This window comes from Pseudopipra pipra, chromosome 10, assembly GCF_036250125.1.
Source record: "Pseudopipra pipra isolate bDixPip1 chromosome 10, bDixPip1.hap1, whole genome shotgun sequence".
Classification (NCBI taxonomy): domain Eukaryota; kingdom Metazoa; phylum Chordata; class Aves; order Passeriformes; family Pipridae; genus Pseudopipra; species Pseudopipra pipra.
The window spans coordinates 11,021,634-11,044,810 of record NC_087558.1 but is presented as its reverse complement, the minus strand read 5'-3'; the positions used below and the strand labels follow the sequence as shown (position 1 = coordinate 11,044,810).

Sequence of the window (23,177 nt, the reverse complement as noted above, 5' to 3'; positions counted from 1 at the left end):
AGGTGAAGGTCAGGCTCTGTGCTGATCAGTGATATTTTTGAAGCAGAATGGACTAGACTGGGAACAATCCTGATTAGTTACTGCAATGACAGCCTAGAAATAACTTTCTAGAAGAGACAGGCTTTGCTAACCAGACTTCTTTCTACTCTCCCCATAATAGTTTGAACAATGTTCCTCCATTCAGCTGCAAAGGAAGGTGCTTGGCTCTGCTGTCAATCAATCACTACGCAAATCTGAGAACACTTGTAGGCAACGTCCCATATAATCAGATTACTGCATGATTTAGGAATGGAGTGTTCTTCACTGCAAAGGCACACATTTTTAGGAACAGTGCAAAATTTGTCAAAAGATGGCCAGTACAACAGGGGGTGGCCTCTTTTGAGACACATTTCTGGCATCCTTACTTCACCCAACAGCGAAACAGGCTCTTGAATTGAGTACGTTGAGGAGCCACACAATAAAATTTTGAACCTAAAAAAAGAGAGAGAGATATGGAGGATATGAAGTATAATTGCAGGTGGAGGTTGGGAGACAGTTAAATACCATTCAACTTGAAAAAATAATTTCACACACTAGCAAACAAAAATGAAATTTATAAGGAGTTTATTGGATTGGTAAAATGTAATAAAAAAGCATTTGTGATACTTCTTCTGCAAAGAAAAAAGGCATCTGGCCATTTTGCATATTTATTTTCCCTTACAAAACATTTGAAAAGCATAACTGATAAAAAGGATAACAACTGAAAGAGCAGAGCAAGAGGAAAATACATCTCAATATAATAGGATAATGCATAATAAAAATACAGAAAACACATGCTTAAAACAGCTTTCATTCTCTTACTGTAAAAAGTCATTTTAAGTGTTGAATAAAAAATATATGCCGGTTGCTCTGAAAATTGCAGTTTAGAAGAGGTAACTAGCCGAGAACAAAATATATATATCTATATATATTTATAAATATAGAAAATGTGTATATGCTGCATCTGTCCTCAGAACAAATTGGAATAAATGATTTTTAATTCATGCACACAAGTTACCAGAGAAAAAACTTCATTTATTGCCTAGCAGATCAATCCTGTAAGGTGCTGATTGCATTTCCTGAGTGCCCTCAAAGCCCTACAGAAGAAGCCAGTGAGGGAGACAAGTGGCCTGATGGGTTCAATGACAAGGGAGACTACTCAGCAGCTCACAGGAGGTGCACTCAGCAACTCACAGGATTCAGGAAAATTCCAATGGCAGCAGGATTAGGCCCCTCACAGACTTGGGTAGTGCTTTTGCTCAGCAAGGAGTAAAGCTCTGGTACCCCCAAGCTCTGACAGACAGGAGACCAGTCCTAAAATCTCAAGTAATGTTACTTCATTAGGATCTGAGGGCATAGAGTGTGCAGCAGCAGGCATTCCTCATATAGGGAATGCTTCCTTGTGCCCCCTCCTTGCCCAGATAACTAGGCTAGAGATTCACATTTAAAAGGAAGATGCTTCCCATACCACTGAGAGCCTCTGTCTGCTGATGCAGGACAAGGAGAAGCGTGGCCAGTCACGCTCCCCTCTCAATTGCAACAAAGGCCACAACGCAAAACCTTCTCCATCTCAAGGGCTACGCCAACAACTACCATAAAGCTGAAACACCATTCAAACCTGGCCTAGCCACCCACTGTGATTTACTGCACATCCAATAATGATCACTGCTGGTGAACCCTCGAGCAGACAGGTCTTCAACTGGCAGGGATAGGCCAAAGCATAGCAGCTATGTAGGACAAATACGTTCCTGGGGGCACTTCCTCCTTGCAGTCTGAAAGAGCTAAGTCAATCTCCCAGCCTTTGAGGGTGTCTCCATGGGGCACTTAGCCAAGAAGAATCCCTCTGGAATGACCTGTGTGTGGTTCAGACCCCCTTGTATCAGCCCACAGGTAAAGCCAGTGTGAGAGATTGGGCTCTGACACATGAAGAACCTCTGCTCTTTGTTCTGGGCTGGAAAGTGTTGTTACTAGAACTACAGAATTAGTACTCCAGGTCTCTCATTTGACTCACTGGAGGGAAGGCACTGGAAGCTGCTCTCCAGTCTCTCTGACAGTACAAGCTGTAGCACAGGAAAGTAAAGGACCCTTAAGGAAGTTGAAGTCTCACTAAGGGAGATCCTTTCTAGCAAGACCATGAGAGAAAGTCCATGCATTATTTTGCTCTGCCCATACCTCTACCAATACTTATTTCTCACTCTCCAGAGGGACAACAGAGGAGGTCACAGGGGTGCAGTATGGAGCATCAAAACATCAAATCTTTCCCTTTTCTGCATTTTCAATACACCTTGAATTTCCAATATACCTTGTATTTCCTCTCTGATCACAGCAGGGAAGAGTTTGCTAAACATGATTTTGAGGATTGAAAGTAAGAGCATATCAGCCTTTTTAATACAGTAGCACCAATCAAACACCCAGCCTTTGGTTCACCTTGAAATTTTCTCTTTTAATATTATTTAAAAAATGAATGATGGAGAGCTTATAAGAGACAATATTAAGTGAATAAATTCTGCAGATATGAATGACTCTGGAGTTCTGATAAGACAGAGATATTTGAGGAGATATACCTAAGTACCTCTGCTACAGAGTGTTAAACAAGATGACAAGACATGCTGATGGGATAGACCATTGCTTTGTTTATCCCAATACAGAACAGATGCTCAACATTAACCTCTTGTTTCTCTTCTCCATCTTCCTCCTAGTTTCCATCCCTGCTCAGCACTAGGGCTGTTTCTCTGCTGCCCATAAAGGAGCACGGCAGGTCCCTGAAAAGGCACACATTGAAGCAATTGAAATACATTTTTTGTAAAGGCAGCTCTGTCAGTAGCCTATTCGTCACCTTGCTGCTTGTTCTGCCGAGATGCTTAGCTACTTAAGCATTAGGCACATTAGAAATACTACTTTTTAGGTGGATAAAGCAAAGAACTAGATCAGACTCTGGAGACAAGGCACAAAATGTCCATTTGCCAAACTGAAATGGCTTTCCAGCCCACAGAGAGCTGTCAGTAAAGCACTGGCAGATGCAAAAAAAAGTTCCCCAGTTCTGTATTTTCAATGGGCACCACCTCAACACAGTTGAAACACAAACTACAACCTCCGCCTGTTCATTTCAGTGCAAACTGCTCTTATCTCATACAGCCCTGAATGAAACATTAGCACAAAGGCAGCCTAATTGGAACAGGATCTTCTCCTTCTCTGCAAATCCTCATCATTGCACACAGTCCCATAGCTAATGGCAGGGAGAAAACAGCTGATTCTGGCAAAATACTTGCACTAGGAAGGCAGGATCAAGGCCTAGGCTGGATGCAGACTCACCATGGGGAGCAGTGCTGGCCATGGAGAGGATGAGGTGGACCTTGCTCTGTTAGCAGGCTTTCCTCACTCCCATGCTGCAGCAGTGTGGAAAGCTGTAGCGAGTGTTGCAGAGGAGATGCTGGGCTCTAGCTCTAGTTTAGGGAACACTTCAGAGTGTGTAATTTTTCTCCTTGGCCACCATCAAGGAAGAATATAAAAGCAACACAAAACTACACTGAATGGTCATCTCCCTTTCATTTTGAAATCTAAGCACTTCCCCCACTGAAGGCATTCCTCCCATGTAGGATTCCAATTCTGAAAACTCCTCTATATCAGAACTGGAAAATATTCTGATCACATTTTCTCATTCTAAATTCTAGGTAAGCTTTCCTAGACAGAGCTCCTAACTTTTCATTCAGTGCCCAAACCAAAGTGGCTCCAAAGCCCATGGGGACCAAGGCAAGACTAAGACTCAACAAATGACAAGTCAAAATGATACCATTGAAAAGCACGTGGTCCTGATTACCAAAAATGCTGAATAAGCAAAGTTTCTATGGAACAGAATTAGCAGGAGATGTAGGAACAGCCATTAAAAAAGTATCAGAGCAATTCTGCCCTTTATGTTTTGCCACATTTATTATTTTCACCTCTCTCTTCTCACAGATGAAAAGGGGCAGGCCAGTTCTTTTTTCTATTCAAGTTGGCTTTGCTCTCCAGGCTGTCATGCTGCTGGCACAGACCTGCGGAGACAGGACTTCCCGCATTCTAGGGGAATGCTGAACTGGAGCTGTTTTTTAAACATTAAACTATTCCTGTTCACCACACACTCTGCTTCCAAAAATAAAACAAGCATCTAAGTCTTTAAACAAGCAGAAGGACCCTTCAAAGTCTCAAAAAATGTTTTAAACCTGGGGCAGGAGGGATGGGAACGGGAATACGTTTTCCTACTAATGGGAAACAATGAAACTGATGTTTCTGGATATGAAATGCTGGGTAATAACAAATCAGAGGTCTGTTGCTGAGCCTGTTCTGTCAGCCAGTCCTTGTGAGAAAAAGACAGCAAGAAAGCATTTCTCCTTTGCACTGATGAACTTAAAATGAAAGTAGGGGCAATACATGGGAAGGAAGAGGGTAGACAGGTACACGGCATGAAAATTATTTGCCTGGAGCAACCACAGAACTAGGCAGAAAAACGGCAAATATAATCTGTCTCCTTATTCCCTTAGCCCTGGTTCCTAAAACTAGTTTGGGGATGAACTGGGGGAAGGGGAGGAAGGAGCAGCAATTTGAACACAGCAGATGCTCCAGTTAAACCATATCTTCCCAAAGAGGAACCAAGGGTGGGGGCAGGGGAGATGGCTATTATTAATGTCCTTCCGTATATAGCAAAGCAGACATCCTGCATAATGGCAACACAATACATCAATAATAGCCCAAGAATAGCTTCCTACCGGTTTTTTCCCCCTGACAGTTAGAAACATAAAGAGAAAAATCAAGCTGCTGAGATAAATAGCTGAGTCTCCACCCCCACCTCAAATTGCCTTGGCATATTTTAAGAGATAAATGGTTCTATGAGAAATTTAAATAGCTTTCTCTTTTCTTTTTTGGCAGCTGCAGGAACTGGGTCAGGTGTAGAAATTATTAATTTCGAAGCCTGAAAAACCCATGTTTGAAACTAAGTTTTTTTTTCCTTTAAAGCATCAACTTTCTTAGAAGAAGAGTTACAAAAAATTAAAAAATAATTGAGGAGTTTTTTTTAAACAGAAGTCAGGCTAAAAATAATGAAATAACAGTGCAAGCTGCAGAAAAGGGACAATTTGCGCAACACTTTAATGGACACTAAAAGTATCCATAGTGGATTGTTAATTTTTTTTTTGCATAGAGTACAGTATTTGCCAATGGCTTTCACTCCTCTTAATCAAACCTAGCACTGGGAGTCTGCCTTGAAGAAAAAGACTGGGGAGCACCATTCTGTAGCTTTACCCTAACTTTAGTGCACGTTTCCAAAGAGACAGGAGATTACTGCCAAAGTGACCAGCATCAAACACTTCCACTTCCATGAGGAGACCGTTTACTGCTTACTTCCAGATCTCAGGACTGACACCCCATCAAGTTCATCTGCTTGAGGCTGTGCTCACTGGTGCTCAGAGATGGTGAACTTGGTACTGAACCACATGTAAATCACTGCCTTCCCCCTCCAACTCAAGTTACTCTTGCTTTACACATCGATACCAGGGTTTCTAACCCAGCTTCTCTGCATGATGCCAAAAGCCATCTCCCTCCTCATGTCATATGGGGAAGGATCTCTGCAATGATAAAACCTTGAATCTTATAGAGAAGAAAGGTCAAATCCTGTAGAAACTGCTTTGAGAAAAGAAATGCTGTTAAACTCCCTCACAGGAGAGTACACTAGTTAAGACCTGTAAAAGGTTCAAATTTCCAGTCCTACAAAGACTCTGAGATCTTGAAAGATACCCAGTTGGCACACAGCCTGCCTCCACTGCTGCATGGCTGGCAAAATCCCCCCCGCTCCTCATGCTCTGTTCCCTGTCCCAAATCAGACGGATACCTGAGAAGGAGGAGGATTCCCTCGTTTATACTCACTGCACCTCCACAGGGCTCACAGCTCGTGCTCTCCTTCCCTTAGTGACCAATCAAAAATTTAAAAGGTGACAAAGACCAAGATGTAAATAGAACTGCGGTGCCTAGAAAGTCAGAGCACAGATAGTATCAGAAGACAGACTGTAATTACAGGCCCTGCTACTTATTACATAGGCCAGTTGGGCCACATGAGCCTTCGGTGGAAACTTCCTGTGCAATTAATAAAGGAGAAACAGAATACTTTTGCAATCACTTCTCTAGCTTTCACTGTGGGGGTCCAATCCTGCCATCCTGGATTAGCTCTAATCATAGACAATCTTTCTCTGCATAAACTGAAGGCATCTGTTCTGTAAGACTAAAAAAAAAAAAGAAAAAAGGACAAAACCCTCATTGCAAACCTACACCATGCAATCAAGAAGGAAAGGAAACCGATCCTTCCTGATCCCCCCCAGATCGTAATCTGACAATGTTTTCAAGGCATCTGGCAAAAAGGAAGAAGAAAGAATAATGCTATGAAATATTTAAAATCCTACTTCTGTCAAGAATACACGAGAGGGGAAAGGTGAGTTTGAAAGGGCTGCATTATTTGTAAGTTAAAACCTGAAAGCACCATCTTTTGCATAGAGGCATGAGATGCCCTTGGCCTGAGCCAGAGCGGTCCTGAGAACAAGTACCAGGCGTTGATTCAACAGGGACTGGAATGACAAAGTCAAGGCTGTGTGTGAGCAGGACCAAAGCAACTGTCCTGCAACACCATGGGATGTACCATGGGACGCCAAGGGTAAGGCAGTGCACTAATGATACCGTACAGTAGCTGTGTCTTTGCAGCCCACAACTGATCCTCCTCATCTAAAGCTTGAATCAGATTTTCAAGAGCATGGGAAGTGGAGCATACTCGAGGGAGGATTTCTCCTAAAGGCACTTTTTTTACTGCTGAGACTCTCACTAAACAGACATGCAAGGAAGGGGAAACTGCCCTGTGAGATCAGAGTTGCATCAAATGATACCTTGCTTTGGTCCTGCACCCAGGATCTTGCCCTTTCCATTCTCAAATCCCAACTCCTGTGGAGGACCTCTGTAGAAAGATCTCAGCTAGGCCTGACCAATGGACTGATCCCAATCTGCATCACGAGAAGCAGGCACAGAAACAGGCTGGATGTGCCCAGGCATTGTAAGGAGGGGAGGCACCAAGCAGATCCTCGGGAGTTCTGATGCTCAGTTGAGGCTTTTCTTAGTCACATCAACCTGACTGCTGTACAGTTCCAGTAGAAACCATAACAGACTTCAGTACAGGCACTGGGCACACAAATGGGACCAAAATGGTCCTGAAACACTGAAACAAAAGACACTTTGGAACAAAACTGGCACAGCCACAATCCCCACAACGCCTGTGTAAGATAGAAAGAATCCCTAGAACGTATTTATCAAAAGCCATTTTATGCAGATTTTTTCCTTCTGAATATTTAAAACATGGTGAATATTAAACTTCAGAGATTCTTAATACGTTCCAAAGCCCCACGGACCTTTGAAATGCTAGCTCATCAATATGCAACATCTAATCTTGTCAGAAAAAAAAAAAGAGGGAAAAAGAAAGCTATTCATCCTTTACACACAGAGGTTACAGTGAGAATCCCAAGGAAAAAAAACCTTCCAGCATCTTATGCAATAGGTTAAATTTACTCTGGTTGGGAAAGTTTCACTTTCTGTAAGAGAAAGTGCCTGTACATGCATAGCTACTGGAAGCTTCTTCTGAAGTGTGAGGCTGAAACTGTGTAGCTGGATTACAGTAAGTAGTTTATTAAAAAAAACAAGGCTTGTGGCTTTGCATCCTGTTCCAGTCCACTGTAGTTTCAGGATCCCCTCTCCAAAGGCCAGCAGACAGAGCGCCACCTAAAAATCCATTCTAGTCCAAAATGCTGTGGTTGAAATGGCTTTGCTTGTTTATAAAGTTTAGTGTTTCGTATCGCTTGCATCTGACCTTCAGCAGAAAGAAAAGCTCAGTTAAATTGTGCAAATATGTACCAAATGGGAGCAAGGGAAAGCAGCCAAAAATGCTGCATGAGCTTTTGCAGGGCTGCAGCCTTTTAGGAGCACCAGTTAGATGAACTGGATGAGAGGCCAAATTGATTTAGGCTCCAGGCAGGAGCTTAAAACACCAAGACATCCAAATTCACAAAGAAAATGTTCTGTTACTGCAACCCCAAATTTCCTGCACATGAAAACACTGTTTTCTTTCATCTTTAGGAGATGCTCGTTCTGTAATCCGACATTTAAAAATGAACAAACAAACAGGAGTCAGCTGACAAAGGATTCTTGCTGGTGAATGGAAGTAGGTCACTCTGAGTATTTAGCCTTTACAGTCTGGCTTAATATTAGTGTTGTACACAGAGCAGTAACAAAACTACACTGGAGACAGGGAAAGACTCTAATTTTGTCTTTTCTATGAAAATTAGCATTAACGTTCTGCATTAATGTGCAATGCCTCCCCAGCACTCAATATCTGGTTAATTAAAAGAAAAACCACAACCACAAAGCAAACCACACACTAAATTAAACAACAACAAAAAACCCTTACTGGTCAGCCTGCATTTAAAGACATCTCAGCATGAGTAATTGGGCAGAGAGGAATTTTCCTGAAGGAACATAAAAGAAAATGAAAGCTCTACATACAAGACCAAATAAAATCTTCTGTCTCTCACAAATGCAAATTCAGGCTGCCCTTTTACACAAACATGTTAAAGGAATAAAACTGGAGGAAAAAAAAAAAAGGATAAGCTAATAAATTCATTTATGGACAAAAAAAATATTAAAAAACAAACTATCCTTCAAACATATTTCTTCATGGTAAATCCCTGCAATCATGTGGTTCTAAATTACATGGTTAAATATGACTGAAAAAGTAAGGCACAATTTCATAATAATTTTAAAAGCAATAATTATAACAATTTTCTTTGATATCCATATGGCAGGCCACTGATACTAAGGACACACAAAACTACTTGATTAAAGATCCGAAAAAGTTTTTCCAACTACTAACTAAGACTCACAATACCTCGGTGAAGCAAGTAACAAACCATCCTCACTGCAAAGATGAGTGCACGTTGAGGAAATGGAAAAAGTGGGTAAGAGAGTGGCTTGTGGACAAAGGGAGGCAGAGGCAGAAAAGCAGAGACACCCCAAGTGTGATGTTCCCGGGGAGGGTCTCTAACCCCTAGTAATGCAATGATAATTACAAAACCTGGGGCTTCTGTTTCTTTCCTCAGTCTCTAAAATATCCTGGTAGGTTGAAAAAAGTGGACAAATAACAAAATTTAAAAAAAAAAATAAATGTTGGAACTGAATGCTCTTGTTACCCATGATGAACTCTGTTGTTTCCACATGTACCATGAAGCCATAGAGACCAGGGACACGTAGTCAGGAGTAAAGCCCAGTGAGGTATAAGTAGCACTACTCAATATTGCAGCCTGTATCTCTACTCAGTTATAGCCCCACAACCACTTTATGTGCATGTGCATATGCCAGAGAGTGTGGAGCTCAGTTTTTTCAGATCTCAGCAGAAAATTTTCAGGCTGAAGTAAAAGCTGTTCCCCAATGTCCACCAGGAAACCTACCAAGGTTATATTTTTTCTATTAGATTTTTAGATGCTAGATGAATGTAATAATTTCACAGGTGTAAAGTCTATTTTCTTTCAGGCTCCAAATGCCAGTCAGACAATCGACTGTTGCAAACTCAAACTTGAAATGCTGAGGAAGCCAGGTAATATTTCTAGAAATGTCTAAGGAGAAATGCCATTCCCGAGCCCAGAAAGGCATGTGGAGATGAAGTTCAATCAGTATCTCTTGATCTCCATGGCAGTTGCCATAATGTGCTTATATTCTTCAGTAATTTCAGGGGAAAAAAAAAACCCAAACAAAAAACCCCAAGATAAAAACAAAGAAGAAAACTGCAATTGCCACAGAAAAAGACACTGGCGGTCCCCATAGCCAGCCACTCCACAGCTTGAAGATGGGAAAGAAAAATGAACCACACAGAAATAAAACTGTGATTTTGAGAAGAGTCACATTATTTGGATTGTTCTAACAAAGGAAATAGTGACTTCAAAATTAGCAAAACTGGTTAAAAATAGGGAAAAAATATCTCGTGAGAAGATTCAAAGCTTTTTTTTTATTTCACTAGGTCCAATATTGAATCATTTCCCAAGAAGACGTGCTTGTTTTTAAGCAAAATTTTTATCCAAAGAAGTCTTCAAAACTGTCACAGAAACTTTAAATTACCAGCAGAAGAAACCCAAGAACTACTCAAAAAAACTGAAAGAAGACATGGGGATTTAAGAAATGAAAATATTTGTTAACAATTCTGAAATTTACTTAGATAAAAATTCAGTATGATTTTAATCACAAGAGAAAACAAAGACAAAAAATGTTGTGGGTAACATTGCAAAAAGAGAGAATTTCTCACTAAAAACAGTCTTTCTGATATCATGTAATTTAGTGTAAAAATTGCAACCAGCTCCAACTGGAAATAGTGTTCTCACAGCTCTCCTCATTTGTACTTTATTAACTTCTTGGTTACCGAGTAGTTCCTGCTCTCCTTCCACAACAAACACTCAGGTACCATCACTAGTGTTTACTCATGGGAATTTCACCACAGTGAGGTTCTTCAGCAGCCCTCCCCCCTGACAGCCATGACTTGCAGCATTGAAATCTGTATGAGGTGTTGTCAACCCAGCTTAGTGAACAAATTGCAAATCAACATGATGAACCAACTGTAGGAACCAGATATCAACAGAAACCACTTACAAACTCAAACCCTTTCTGAGCCATTCAGCTGAAGTACCAGGTGTCTAACATTTATATCCGATGCTGATGGAGGGCAAAGACACAGAATTTCCCCCAAGAACCTTCTCCTGGGTCCTGTTATCCCTTGCCTGCCAGACTTTCTCAAATCAAAAGAAAACAGCATTTATCAAACCTAAGTCATGCTTCACTAACCATGGCCAGTCAGCAGCTGTAACAGGTCCAAAGAGACTTCAGAGTGACTTGTTGCATATTCTCTTTAACAACCACCATTTCTTTTAAGAACTTTTTTTCTCTTTCTTCTCAGGCACATTTTGCTGACAAGCAGAAAGTCAACTTAAGGCCTGTGTCTTGGGAAAGCCTCACTCCTGCCATCAGGATGAATGCTATTATGTAGAGTTCACTGTGATGGACACTTTGGTACTTCCATATCTCTATGATTCAATCATTACCCGAGTGTTTTGCAACCATGATAAAAATCTCAGAATTAAAATATTAAAAAAAACCCAAAAACAAACCCTCAAATTAAAGGTGCATTATCAGATACACTAAAAAAATGGTGTTGTTTTCTGTTCTTAAAAGCAATGTTCAGTGATTAAAATGACAATAAAACGAACCACATTCACAAAATAGGAGCGTTAGCCTTGGGGATATGCTTAAGGATTGGGCTGTAACCAAGGCAACCCAATCTTCTGGAGAAAGTTTAAGTAGACAGTTTTAAAGCCATCCCTCAAAGATACAGTAAACCTGGCTGTAGGGCTACTTGTGCCATATGGAAGGTGCCACAGCCACCCAACACAAAGCACTCATCTTGTAATACCCTTCTGTCATCCAAATGTTACATTCGATCAGTCACCAGCCAGGTGGCTCTCCTGCAGCGAGAGCATAAGGGTGACACAGAAGCCATTTCATGTGTTCTGGGTAATTTGACAGAAATTTGACTGTGCCCACATCCTAGCCAGATCAAATCTGTATGATCAGGTGACGCAGAATCAGTCTAATGTTAATGGCTTACGTCACACCACGCAATGGCTTTAAGTCTGTGCTTAAACTAACGCCAGAACTTAAATATTTTGCTAAATTAGAACCTGATCCTGAGGCCTGTGTGGCCACACAAATCATGGGATCAGGCCTTACTTGCCAAAAAATGCTAGACAAGGACAAAGGAGCATAAGCAGAAACTGAAGAATTGAACAGAAATGTCTGTGTGATCTTCCAATTCTTTCTGAAAGGAACAGTTTGGACATTACCACAGCCACAGAAGATGTGAATTTTTGTCATGGCTAAGTCCACCTTAAGAAAAGCAAGGGCTCTTTGGCAAAAAGACTCCTTCTTTGGAACAGATAAACAGGATATATTAAAAGTATGTGATAAATATGGTGATGAAGCAATATCCCAGTGGTTCTTAATTGCAGTGCAATTGAGATACGTCCACCAGAATTTCCTAATTAAATCCTGAAGCATCAGAGGGGAGATTTCCAAACCCATGTGGGTGATGAGAGCCTCTGTGATGTACATACAATATTTTTCAAATAGATTTATAGGAATTTTAAAAGGCAAAACCACAGAAGATAAAGAAGAGTGTTTCAAACACTCACTCCTTCCAACAGGCAGATGGCTTTGGTGTTTTGGGGTGGAAAAACTCCCCCATCATAGTACCTTTTCACAGATGTGTCAGCTCTAAAACCTTGCCACAGTACCTCAAATATCAACACTGCTCAATCTTTGTCAATCATATTTCATCCATGGAGTATTTAATGCTTGAAAAGCTTGACTCTTACCTCCCTGCATGCCAGCCCAACTCACAACAGCACCCTAATAACAGAGATCTAGATCTAGATCTGGATGGCCCTGTGCTTTGAAATGAGCTGGAAGCCCAAACCTACATACCAGTAAGCTTTTCTGGAAAGAGAAAATAGGACTCCAAAAATCAGCAGTTTGGACCAATCTGTGACTAGTTTAATTCCCAAAATGTGTCTGTGAAATTGGAAAGAAGCTCTCTCATGCAGACAGTGGAAGACAAGAAGCCATATGACTTGCTCCAGTCCAGCCTATGGCAGAGCCACAAAAAGCCCAAAGGCTCTGGACTTGAGTCATCTTTGGTCTAAGCCACATTCTGCTGGAAGGCACAACAGCTTCTTTCCATCAATTACCCCAGTGTTATTCAGAAGAGTCTCATCAGCCACTTGATTTAACGCTAGGAAGGGTAAGGAAGATCAGAGCTAGGTTTGCTGCCTCCCGAATGGCTTATTCTGCATCTGAGTGTATCACATCCTGACTTGTGCTTGTAGAGATGCAAAATCCTCAACAAGGACACAACAGTGTTATCAGTCCCAGCACTGACCTCCTGTGTTTTAGTAGGGTTAGTTCAAACTGTATTTCCTCAATATTTGCAAGCTTTTTTTGATGGGTGGTGGTGCAGACTGTGTGTAAAAAAGCGAGCTCAGAAGGATCTTACATGCCACGGGTTCAGGGAGCAGCAGCCCAGGTGGAACCTGGCATGAGCCAGGGTGCCAAAAAAATCTGTTTATGTCTGAGGCAGTAAAATTTTTGAATGCCAGGGTAGAAATCCAGTATAAAAAGGCAAACTGCTTCAGCACAGCCTCTATGCTGGTGAAGGACTTCTTTTGCTCAATGATGCCACCCTTCTACAAAGAAGGATTCATTTTAAGCTGTGAATTTTGGGAAACTTCCCTGACACTGGTGGAGTTTGCCAACATATAAACCATGTAAGTAACAAGAGGTTTCAGACTGGTATTTCTGTATTTGAATTTACTGTACATAGCTGAAGCTACTGAATTTCAGTGCTCTTCTGTAAAGGTTAGTGCTAAACTGAAAGGAAAGGCACCATTTGCAGGAGCTGCAGTATCACATCACAATTTTTCCTCTTTGCTTCCTGTCATTCCAGCTCATCTAACTTTTCAGCATTAGTAGATATAATCATTCTCTACAATAGAAATCTCATATAAAGGTGAAAGCACCACATTTCTTATTGTTTTTCAGTGGGAGCAAGAAAAAAATTCTTATAACTTACTCTTGAAAAGTGCCAGTTTGTCACTTATATGGTCAATCAGCCTGAAACTGTTTCAGTTCTGCTTCTTAATTTAAGTGCAAAGAAAGGTATTTTCTTTGATTACATCTGCAAATAAGATATTAATGTCAATTCAGTGATATGAAAATTACTCCCTCAGTATGTAATTTGCACCTTAGTTATTATGGGTTTCATGAACAAGAATATTATAGCTGCTCAGTGTGCTGTGGATTTCTAATTTTTTGATTTTTTTTAAATTAACCTAACTAAAAAAAAAAACAACCACTATTACATCAAAAAAAGATTATCTGCGTCCAGTTTTTATTTACCTTGGCATATGTATTAATTCTGGACCAAAATTAAAATGCTGCTGCTGGCCTAGCACTCTACTGCCATGAATTTCACCAGAGACAAGTTATAAGTGGCTGGGATGAAAACAGAAGAGGAAAAAAGATGCTTACTTTCTAGAATGGCATAGTGAAGGGTTTAATACCTTCTTTAGCTTTCTTAAGATAAAAACTGAACAACAGCATGTATTTAGGAGGGTCTTTTTTGCTGCTGTTGAAAAAAGATCCTTGATTTTTTTTAATGAGAACTCCAGATCATGTGTGTTAACATCAGAGAAATGAATATCATCCTAAGGCTTGAGTCAATCCCTGTTATGGTTGAAGGAAAATCCTCCCATTGCAATAATAGGAGGTGGAACAAGATTCTATTGCTTAAATGTTTACCCAGAGACCAACACTGCCAGTGGTCCCACTAGAAGGGGTGTATGACAGAGTGGTGTAAGATTTTTTTGAGCATCGCTTTGCACTGCAGTTCTATGCAGTAATTTTGGTTTTTTTTAACCACTGGGATTTTAGAAATGTATTTCCAGTGCCATGACCGGCTTATGCCTCTGGTAAATCAAAAGCATGTTTTGTGTGTGTGTGTGTGTGTGTGTGTGTGTGTGTAGTGTATAGTGTGCAAGCTCACATCTTTCTGTGATTGCTCATACATTGTGAATTGGAAGCATCACTACTGAATAAATTTATGCAATAGCAAAGTAAAATTTCATGAGTAAAAGAAAAAACCCTATTGAACTGGAAGGGAATGGAGACAAGTAAGGGCCTAAGAAATAACAAATCTGTGTCCCAGGGATACAAGGTCACACCTACACTCAGGTGCAGTACAGTCGCAGTTGCACTGTTTGTGTTAATGCTGGGTCTGCTCTCACACCTAGGGCAGTGGAGCTACTTCTGCTGGTGACACAGATCCTATTAAAGTCAAAGGGAACCTCCTCATGACTTCAATGAGAGCTGGCCAGGTTCTCAAAATAACTTGGGAGAAATAACTAGCTCAGCCATCTTTCACCTTCTACCTTCATGTACTTCTTAAGAGACAGGAATCAAACACAAACACAGGCAGGACCATGTTCAGACCTCCTTCTACAGGCATGTAACTTAGCTGCTGTGACCACTTAACTCCATCAGCTGCAGATACAGCAGCTGTTCTGACTCACTGCCCTCTTGAACAGTTGTGTCTAAATTAGATGCTTGTCACGGGCAGTCTGAACATGGCCTCTCAAAGTGCCCTCTTGTTCCAAGGCCTTCCAGTTTTCCTTTTTTTTTTTTTTTTTTAAATAGAGATTCAGACCCTAGCCTGGAAAGAAATCATGCAAAGCTTGTGCAATATCCCCCGATGGGCATCCTGGGGAGGGTCACAGTTGATACTCAGAGATCAGTGCTGGCCTTGGCAGTCAGAGCCTGGATCCGAGCAGAGTTGCAGGTCTTGCAAAGGATGTGCCCATCCAGAGGGTAACAGCCCTGATTGTCCCCTTCAGACAGGAGGCCACCACAGTCCTAGAAAATAAGTAAACAGAAAGAGGAAAGAAAATAAGAAGGAGCAAGATTAAGCAAAGAATCTATTAGTGAAAAGAACTCTCTCCTCACACTCCACCTTGTAATGGGATCTAGCCTGAGTCAGCGTAAAGCATGAAGCTGAGGTACATGATGTCTTTCACGATTAAGCTGTTTTCTGATAAGAGACAATGCTGCAGAGAAGATGGGTTCCCAAGCTCTCTGCTGAATTTAATCCAATTGAAAGTAAAAAGAGATTACTGCCTTCACATTTTTGAGGAAGCAAAGGTCGTTTAGCATTGGAGAAACATCAAACTGAAGCACATTTTTATTAATTCAAAAGAGGATAAAAAGAAGCATCACTGGGAAGAAAGTTTGGTACCAATATCTGACTATAGGTAATCTTCTTTGGAAGAGTTAATGCCACAAAGTTACAGATTCCATTCCAGGGGTGACAGCTAAGCAAACTCCCTGCCTGTCTCCCCTTACCAGAACAGTCACCTATGTTTGCACAATTGGCCAAAAAGGTTGTGCCTTAAAGGAGGATGTCAGATAGGCACATGGAAACCCCATTTAAATGCCCCAAAACTTGCTCCAGAGACCTCAGCCTCTAAGTTTATAAGGCTGCTAGGAAAGTTGGGAGTTATCCCTCACCATGTGATCAAACAAGTGCTTGGCCCAAGACTGCTGATGGGGCTGCAGTGAGGGATTAGAGCTCACTTAGAGGCCCTTGCCTCTTCATCATAAATCAGTGTTTTTAAACACACCTGGCAGCAAGTGGTGGAAAGAGGAATATTATTGTTGTTCCTTTTGAGATAGCTGAGGTACATGGAGATCAAGGCCAAGTGAGTGTCTGTGTTCTGTTCTACTGCATCTACTTGTGACATCTGTGTGTGTGAAAGCCTAGGTATCTCAGCAGCCAGCATGGACACATGCTGTATGATGAATTAGGCTGTACAAAATTTAGTGTAGGAATGTCCCAGCATCTTAAAATATATGTACCCTGAAAGCCAGTGCCAGATTGAGAAGTGAAACAGATGCCTCAAGTTTCAGCCTAGACCTTTAAACCTTAGTCTATCCTTCTTTCTTGTTGAAGTTATTAAAACCTGCAACAGTGATAAGAAATATATTTGGTCTCATTTTCTTACCCTGCCATCTGGATGATGTATTATCGAACAAGAAACACTTCCACTGAAGAATTCTTGAAGGTTCCCTAACACAGCTGTTCCCACATGTTAATTGCTTTAAGGTGATTTTTATTCTCTGTCTTCAGATTCTTACCATCAAAATTACATGAAGTGCATAATGAAAGGGAACAGGGAAAGTAGCACAAAAAGCATTGCACAAAACAAGAATGATCATGTTTATGTGTCCATTAAAATTCTTCAACCCAGAGCCATATGCTGAGTTTCCTGTACAATCTTGCTCGAATTCTAACATGCATTAGCTTTCATTTTAAGAACATAAACATGAGCTACGTTTGCATCCAAGCTCTAATTTATGAAGTTCTCAAATATTAAGCCCTAATTACCTGAGTCACATTCTCTTGCTCTCCTAATGAACCTGTTATAAACAAGGAACCTGATTTTCTTCTCATTTGCGCTGATATATATGAGGAAAAATTCCTTGCATGCTGAAGTCAATGAAGTAATTTGATTGTACAGCCAGTGTTACAATAGGTTATACCTGTCGTGTGCATACCATGAGGTGGTGATGAAGTTAAGCCAATCTTTACTTTCTGTCCTTCACAGATTTCCTTCACACAGTGATTGGAATACTAACCTCACATCGGTAGCACTGGACATGGAAGTCGCGATCCAAGGCAACAATGCGTACGGTCTCCTCTTGTCCTGGGGCCGGCATGATGGGCTCCTTGCACACAGAACATCTTGGAGCAAATTTCCTGAAGAAGGAAGAGACAGTCGCAGTCATCCTCAAACTTGGAGTGAAAGTTTTTGTTAACTGGACCATCAAGCCAGAAACATGTGCATTTGTACAAACACACTTATGTATGTGCACATATGTCACAGCTGGAGCTTTGCACAGCTGCCTTTTTGGAAAGAAGACAGGAAGGAGTACTTTAGTCTTAAAATGTATTTTCGGGCTTGTAGGATATTAAAGAACATTTTGCAGACTTTTAGGAGAGGACAAAGAACATCTGACAGGCAGCAAAGCATATTGTGCCTGTCCTAACTAACAACTAAGGTGAATGTCCCATAATTGTGGCATCTGTGCACTGCCATAACCCTTAACTATCTCTCTAAGAAAGCCCATGCAAATCCCAAGGTTAGAAAGATGATCACAATTTGCTTCAGGAGGATCTCTTGAAAACAAAACCCAAAATATTAAAATTTGGAGATTGGAACAAATAGGTTAAAAGTCTTGATACAGATGGTAAAAAGAATGCACCACACTCATTTGTTGAGGTTTATCCCATCCACTTTAAAATTCGGAGCCATCTTACCCACTTATGCACACAGGAGCACATTCCTGGCTCACTCTCAAATAAGAAGATCAGGGCAATTCTGACTTGCTGCATTTTCTAGCTAAAACCAACTCTCAGTTATCCAATAGCGGATTGCCCAGGCCTAAAAGGGAACAGGTCTGGTTGCAGAGACACCAATGCTCTCTCTTCCAGTCAGCCTTAGAATTGTATAGGGATAATAACTCACTGTGTGAAGGGACTCACTTGAATCAGGGTCAACTCAGGGATCAAGAGAAGCAGAGGCCTTTATTTTTCCCCTTATACTGCTCACCATATGCCCTTCTGGCTAATTCACCTGCGTTCTATATTAACTCTGGCTTTGCTCCCCCGAGTTCCCATGAGAAGTGGCCATGTCTGCTCCTAGGCAGGTGGGGATGCTTGGGAACATTTAGCCTGTGGTGAAACATTATGTGCTGTTTTGGTTCAAAACCTATTGGTACCAATTCCCTGGCTGCAAATTCTGGTTACACAAAAGGAAACTTACACCTACAGAATCTGCTGCCGTATAATGAGAGCCGGGGTCAGGGGCTATGGGGGACAGAGGGCAAAGCTTATGGCGAACATCAGAACACGAGGAGATCAAAGGCCCTTCTCTTCTGAAATGCCTGCTAAAGATTGACTCTGCCACCCAGCCTGTCACATGAACCATCTCAGAATTAACTAGCTTAGAAAAGAAAAAAAAAGAAATCTATCTGTACTAGGAATAAAGAAAAATATTAATTTCACTGGCAGCAGATGAAAGATCTCTGTGTAGCTGCGATCTAACGAAAAAATGAATTAAACAGTGGCTATAGCGAGCGCTCTGAAAAATAACTTAAATGGATCATGATATGACCAGAGCTGTAATCGCAATTAATTATATGCTGCTTCATGTAGGCACTTCCTTGTGCCATTTAGCTCAAATGTGGTATTTAAAAATACTTCAACATTTCTTTGTCCAAGCTACAGTCAATAACTCAATATGAGCCAAATATTATCTTCCAGTACCCTGAGATAACTCCTGCAGATTTTGGGGGTTGTGGATGTGCTACTCAGGGCCTGAGCTCAGGGAGAAGCTGAGTGACAGTGTGAGCATCAGCTACAGTTTTGTTATCAAGAGGATGTAGATGTAGAACACTCAACCTCCAGATAAGGAGCCCTAATCAATTAAAACTGGGCTGGGCAAAGTGCTGCAAAATGTGTGGCTGGCCAAAAACATCCTGAGTGTCACACTGGATCTCATGCTATTCCCATCATCTTCCCTTCAGTCTTTCACTCAGTGATTTTTATGTCCTTTCCTTGGATTGACAGCCTCCCACTTCCCACTCTCAGAGCCCCAAGGTCTATATGCAGTCACTGCCAAAAGACTTCAGAGTGGGACATCAAGCCTTTCTCCTGAAAGCATCTGAGCCCTTGGCCTGTGGGGCTTGTGGAAGGAGCAGCCTCCAAATTGCACCCTTCAGGTGCCCAAGTGGTGCATAAACCTCCTGTTGGACCTCTGCTCAGGACCACATTTTACCTTAACACACAGCTGGTGGCACAGAAAGGCAAGGCAATACAGCAGCTGCCAATTAACCCAGCCTAGCTGAGCTACAGGGAATATCCTTGTGTTGGATTCTAACATGCCAGTTGATTGTGGCTGCTTCCCTTTCTGTCAAGTCAGCCTACTTCTTTGAGCTTTCAGACCCACACACTAATGTCACGAGGCTCTAATTAAGTCTACCCCCTTAGAAATTAAGAGATAAATGGTTGAGATGTAAACTCACATTTGTCAGTATTGATTTCATCTTTTAATTGAGGGGTGTAGTGTATCTGTCTTTTCCATACAGGGCAAACATTTGTGCTCTGATTATATCTACCTGTCTTCCCTAGATTAGTTGTGATGATGGGGGTGGTAGCATGGCAGTGACAGAAATTACTTGCAACTCTACCTTTCAACTTACTTTAAATAGCAGTTTCAGTATAAATTATTACCAGGGCTGTATTTTCAGCAGCTTTAAAAAGCTAATTAGCAACTAGAAACAAAAGGAGCTCTGAGCAGCCTGTGGCCACAGAGATCCCTCTAGCTGGTAAGCAAACACCTGCAGAGTGCAGCAGGACAAGACCTCTCTTAATTGCTCAGTGGAAAAAGCAGGGAGATGCTGATGTGAAAGTGCAGGTACAGGCAGCGAGGAGAAATATGCACATACTGAGTGCAGGGGAAGGCAGAGCACTTAAAACAGAGGGAACACAGAGGTTATCCCTGAATTCAGCTCTAAGTGAAACAGGGATCAAGCAGCATCAGTCCCTAACCAATTAATCTTGTATGCTAAGGTGTGCCTGCTTAGAGCAAAGCTCTGCCTAGTATTTAAGAGCCTTGGGAGGAAATGGCAGAGGGTTCAGATCTTCTTGAATACTCAGGCTGAACAAGGAGGACTTTTAGGGACAAATGAAAAAAGACAATAAGCAAAGCACTGACAGCAGCTTAGGCCATACTTATGGAAATCCTCGATGCAATGGATGTTCCCGCCAGCATCCACAGTGAAGGGGATCCCATCCAGGCTGCGATGGCACATCACACAGGTGAAACAGTGGGGATGATAGGCCTTCCCAGTGGCTCGGAGGATCCTTTCCATGATGGGCTTTGCGCAGACACTGCATTGCTCCAAAGTATTCTGCAAAGAAAACATACACAACAGATGTGAGCACCATCTCAGTGGGACATCTACAAAGGTCAGCTGGGTTGAAGGCTGCTGCTGGTCTACTTGGAAGCTTTAGCCATTTCTTCTAGATAAGTGCAGTACAGTCAACAGTTATCAAAGAGTATGGTAACAGCACAGGGCCTGGGTCAAGCCTTTATATAGTGTGACAACACAAACCAGAGCCTTCTCTCAGCAGCTCTGATAAACGATCAGAGATGGCCCATCAGGTGGGTGTGTCAGACACTGCAGCTTCTGTAGCCAGGAGCTCGTGAAGGAGTCTTGCAGCCTGCACTCCTGGGCTTTTGCCTGTGGACTGCCCAGTCTGAGTGACCTTTTGCAGCGGAGATGATTAGAGACAAGCTCCAACAGCGGTCAGTGCAAAGCTGAAGTGCAATTTCCTGGGGCCACACAGAGACCCCCTAACTGCTCTGCCAATACAGATCCCATAAAAATATCTTTATCTGCCTTGTATGAAAATCTTGATCTTCTCTCTCACCACAGAGAATACTGTTGAGTTTGGGGAGAGCGCAAAGCAGAGGCTGCAATGAAAACATCGCAAGGACAGGAGTTCAGGATGACTTAAATGGTTCATTTATCTCTGGCTCACAGTGTTTGAGATAATGACTGTGAAATGCCAGCTCTAAGGCCATGATCCTTGCTGCACAGGTTTTACATATTGGCCTGCTCCTGAAGTGTTGGAGCCAAAAAAATTCCCACCTTTCAAGTGGGGTCCGTTGAATGATTCAACTCATTTCAACCCTCACTCACCCCTGCAGTTAATTATAGAAACACCAAGATCATTTTGTTTCAGATGGTTGTGTGTGAGCCACACCAGCCCTTCTGACACCAGCTGGGTAACTTACCCTTTCAAACCAAGCACTTAAAGACACATACCATAAATGGAGAGTGCAAACCACATAGATGCAAACAATATGATTTGGATCATTTCACTGGACTTTAGAAAAGCAAACTTTATCTTGCTTCATGCACCTGAAGTTATCAAATAATGTCATCAATCTGCATTTGCATCTTGGGTGAGGGAGAAAAATCTATAAGTACACTACTGATTATCATTTAGATAGATAGAAATAAGGAGGGTGAGAAAGGAAAAAATCTAACAGGATAGAAGCATAAAAAGCTGCTGAAAGGCAGATCATGTTGACAAACACAGGAGGGCTTAAGTTCTTCTGCTTCCTCATGCAACAAAAATTCCCAGGGAAAGTAGTGCTTTGACTGACCGCATTGTTATTGTTTCTTTGAGCCAATATTCTCAGAGGCAAGATCCAGTCCTTACATGTGCAGCCAAAATGTATTGTCAGATGAATCACCCAGGAGCTCAGAAAGGTTACTTCTACATTCATACATTTCCTATCATACATATCTCTGGGCTGCACGTGACTGGTAATGTACAAACATACAAATACACAAGTTCATATCAGAAGATCAAAAGGATTGTTTTTGGAAAGGTCTATACGAAAAGTCCTGAATTTCAAACCATATGAGTACTGCCTCACAGATTTGTAAAGAGAGTAGAGCCAGACTAGCATTGAATTCAGACTGGATTTTGCTTTATACCTTGTAATAATGGGCAGGAAAGAATGACTGCTGGCCCTTCTGTTGGGTTGCTGTCACCATCATCATCATTATAACAGTAGCTGGTATGCCAGAAAAAGCAAGGTCAATAATTTTCTCCTTGGAGAAATAACCTGGCAAATTTGCCATTTTGCTTTGCATAAGCAGATCACATCATCTTAGTCCACATCCATGCTGTTCTCTGTATTTTTTTGCCAAGGAAGGAATGCAGCATACCTGCGGATATTGATGGAAGATTGTGCCATTCATAAGGTGTTTGCTATGACACCTTCTGAATACACACAAGTACTTGGTTTGCCTCACCAAGTCACTGCTTGCTTCTTTTCCAACAGTTGCCAGCAACAGAGGCCAAAGTATGAGAACAGGGCTAGCAAAACACAGCAATTCCTTAGGATGTGCTTCCAGCCTCCACTGATTTCTGGTTTAGGGACTTCCTGAGACAGAGCTTGGCTTTCCATATTTTGCCTCAAGTGGCATGTTTCTCCCACGAACTTTCTTGACAATTTTTGAATTCTGATAAACATTGAGCACCCACAGCATGACCAGGAGTTCCCTGGCATACAACCACATTGGGGGCTGATCAGCCCAGCAGTTCCCCTGGTCTGCTACCACCGCCTAGGGACGGGCCCTCCAGACAGCAGCACTGAGCACAGCCCGTGCAGGACTGTGAACAGAGCAGAACCCTGCAGCACCAATCCACCCTGCAAAGGGATTTAGCACCAAACACCATGGCCTGGAACTTCTCTCACTACAGATCTAACTCCTGCTCACACATTTCAGATACACTGAGTTTAAGACTGCAAGGGATCATTAGAACCATCTTCTCTGAATTTTCATGTTAACATTGACTTTGGTGGGAGTTT

At 41.7% G+C, this 23,177-nt stretch overlaps 1 protein-coding gene across 6 annotated transcripts in view; it reads right to left on the bottom strand.

Annotated features, from left to right (window-relative positions):
- Nucleotides 1-586: 586 nt before the first annotated feature.
- Nucleotides 587-23,177, bottom strand: part of LPP (LIM domain containing preferred translocation partner in lipoma) — a 330,413-nt gene continuing 307,822 nt past the window's right edge. For all 6 annotated transcript variants that reach the window (XM_064666206.1, XM_064666205.1, XM_064666203.1 and 3 more), the window contains 3 exons: nucleotides 20,516-20,694; nucleotides 17,359-17,479; nucleotides 587-15,579 (listed from right to left, as the gene is read on the bottom strand). In XM_064666206.1, coding sequence (XP_064522276.1) covers nucleotides 15,451-15,579; nucleotides 17,359-17,479; nucleotides 20,516-20,694 — 429 coding nt within the window. In that variant the 3' untranslated portion in view covers nucleotides 587-15,450. The remainder of the gene's footprint in view (nucleotides 15,580-17,358; nucleotides 17,480-20,515; nucleotides 20,695-23,177) is intronic.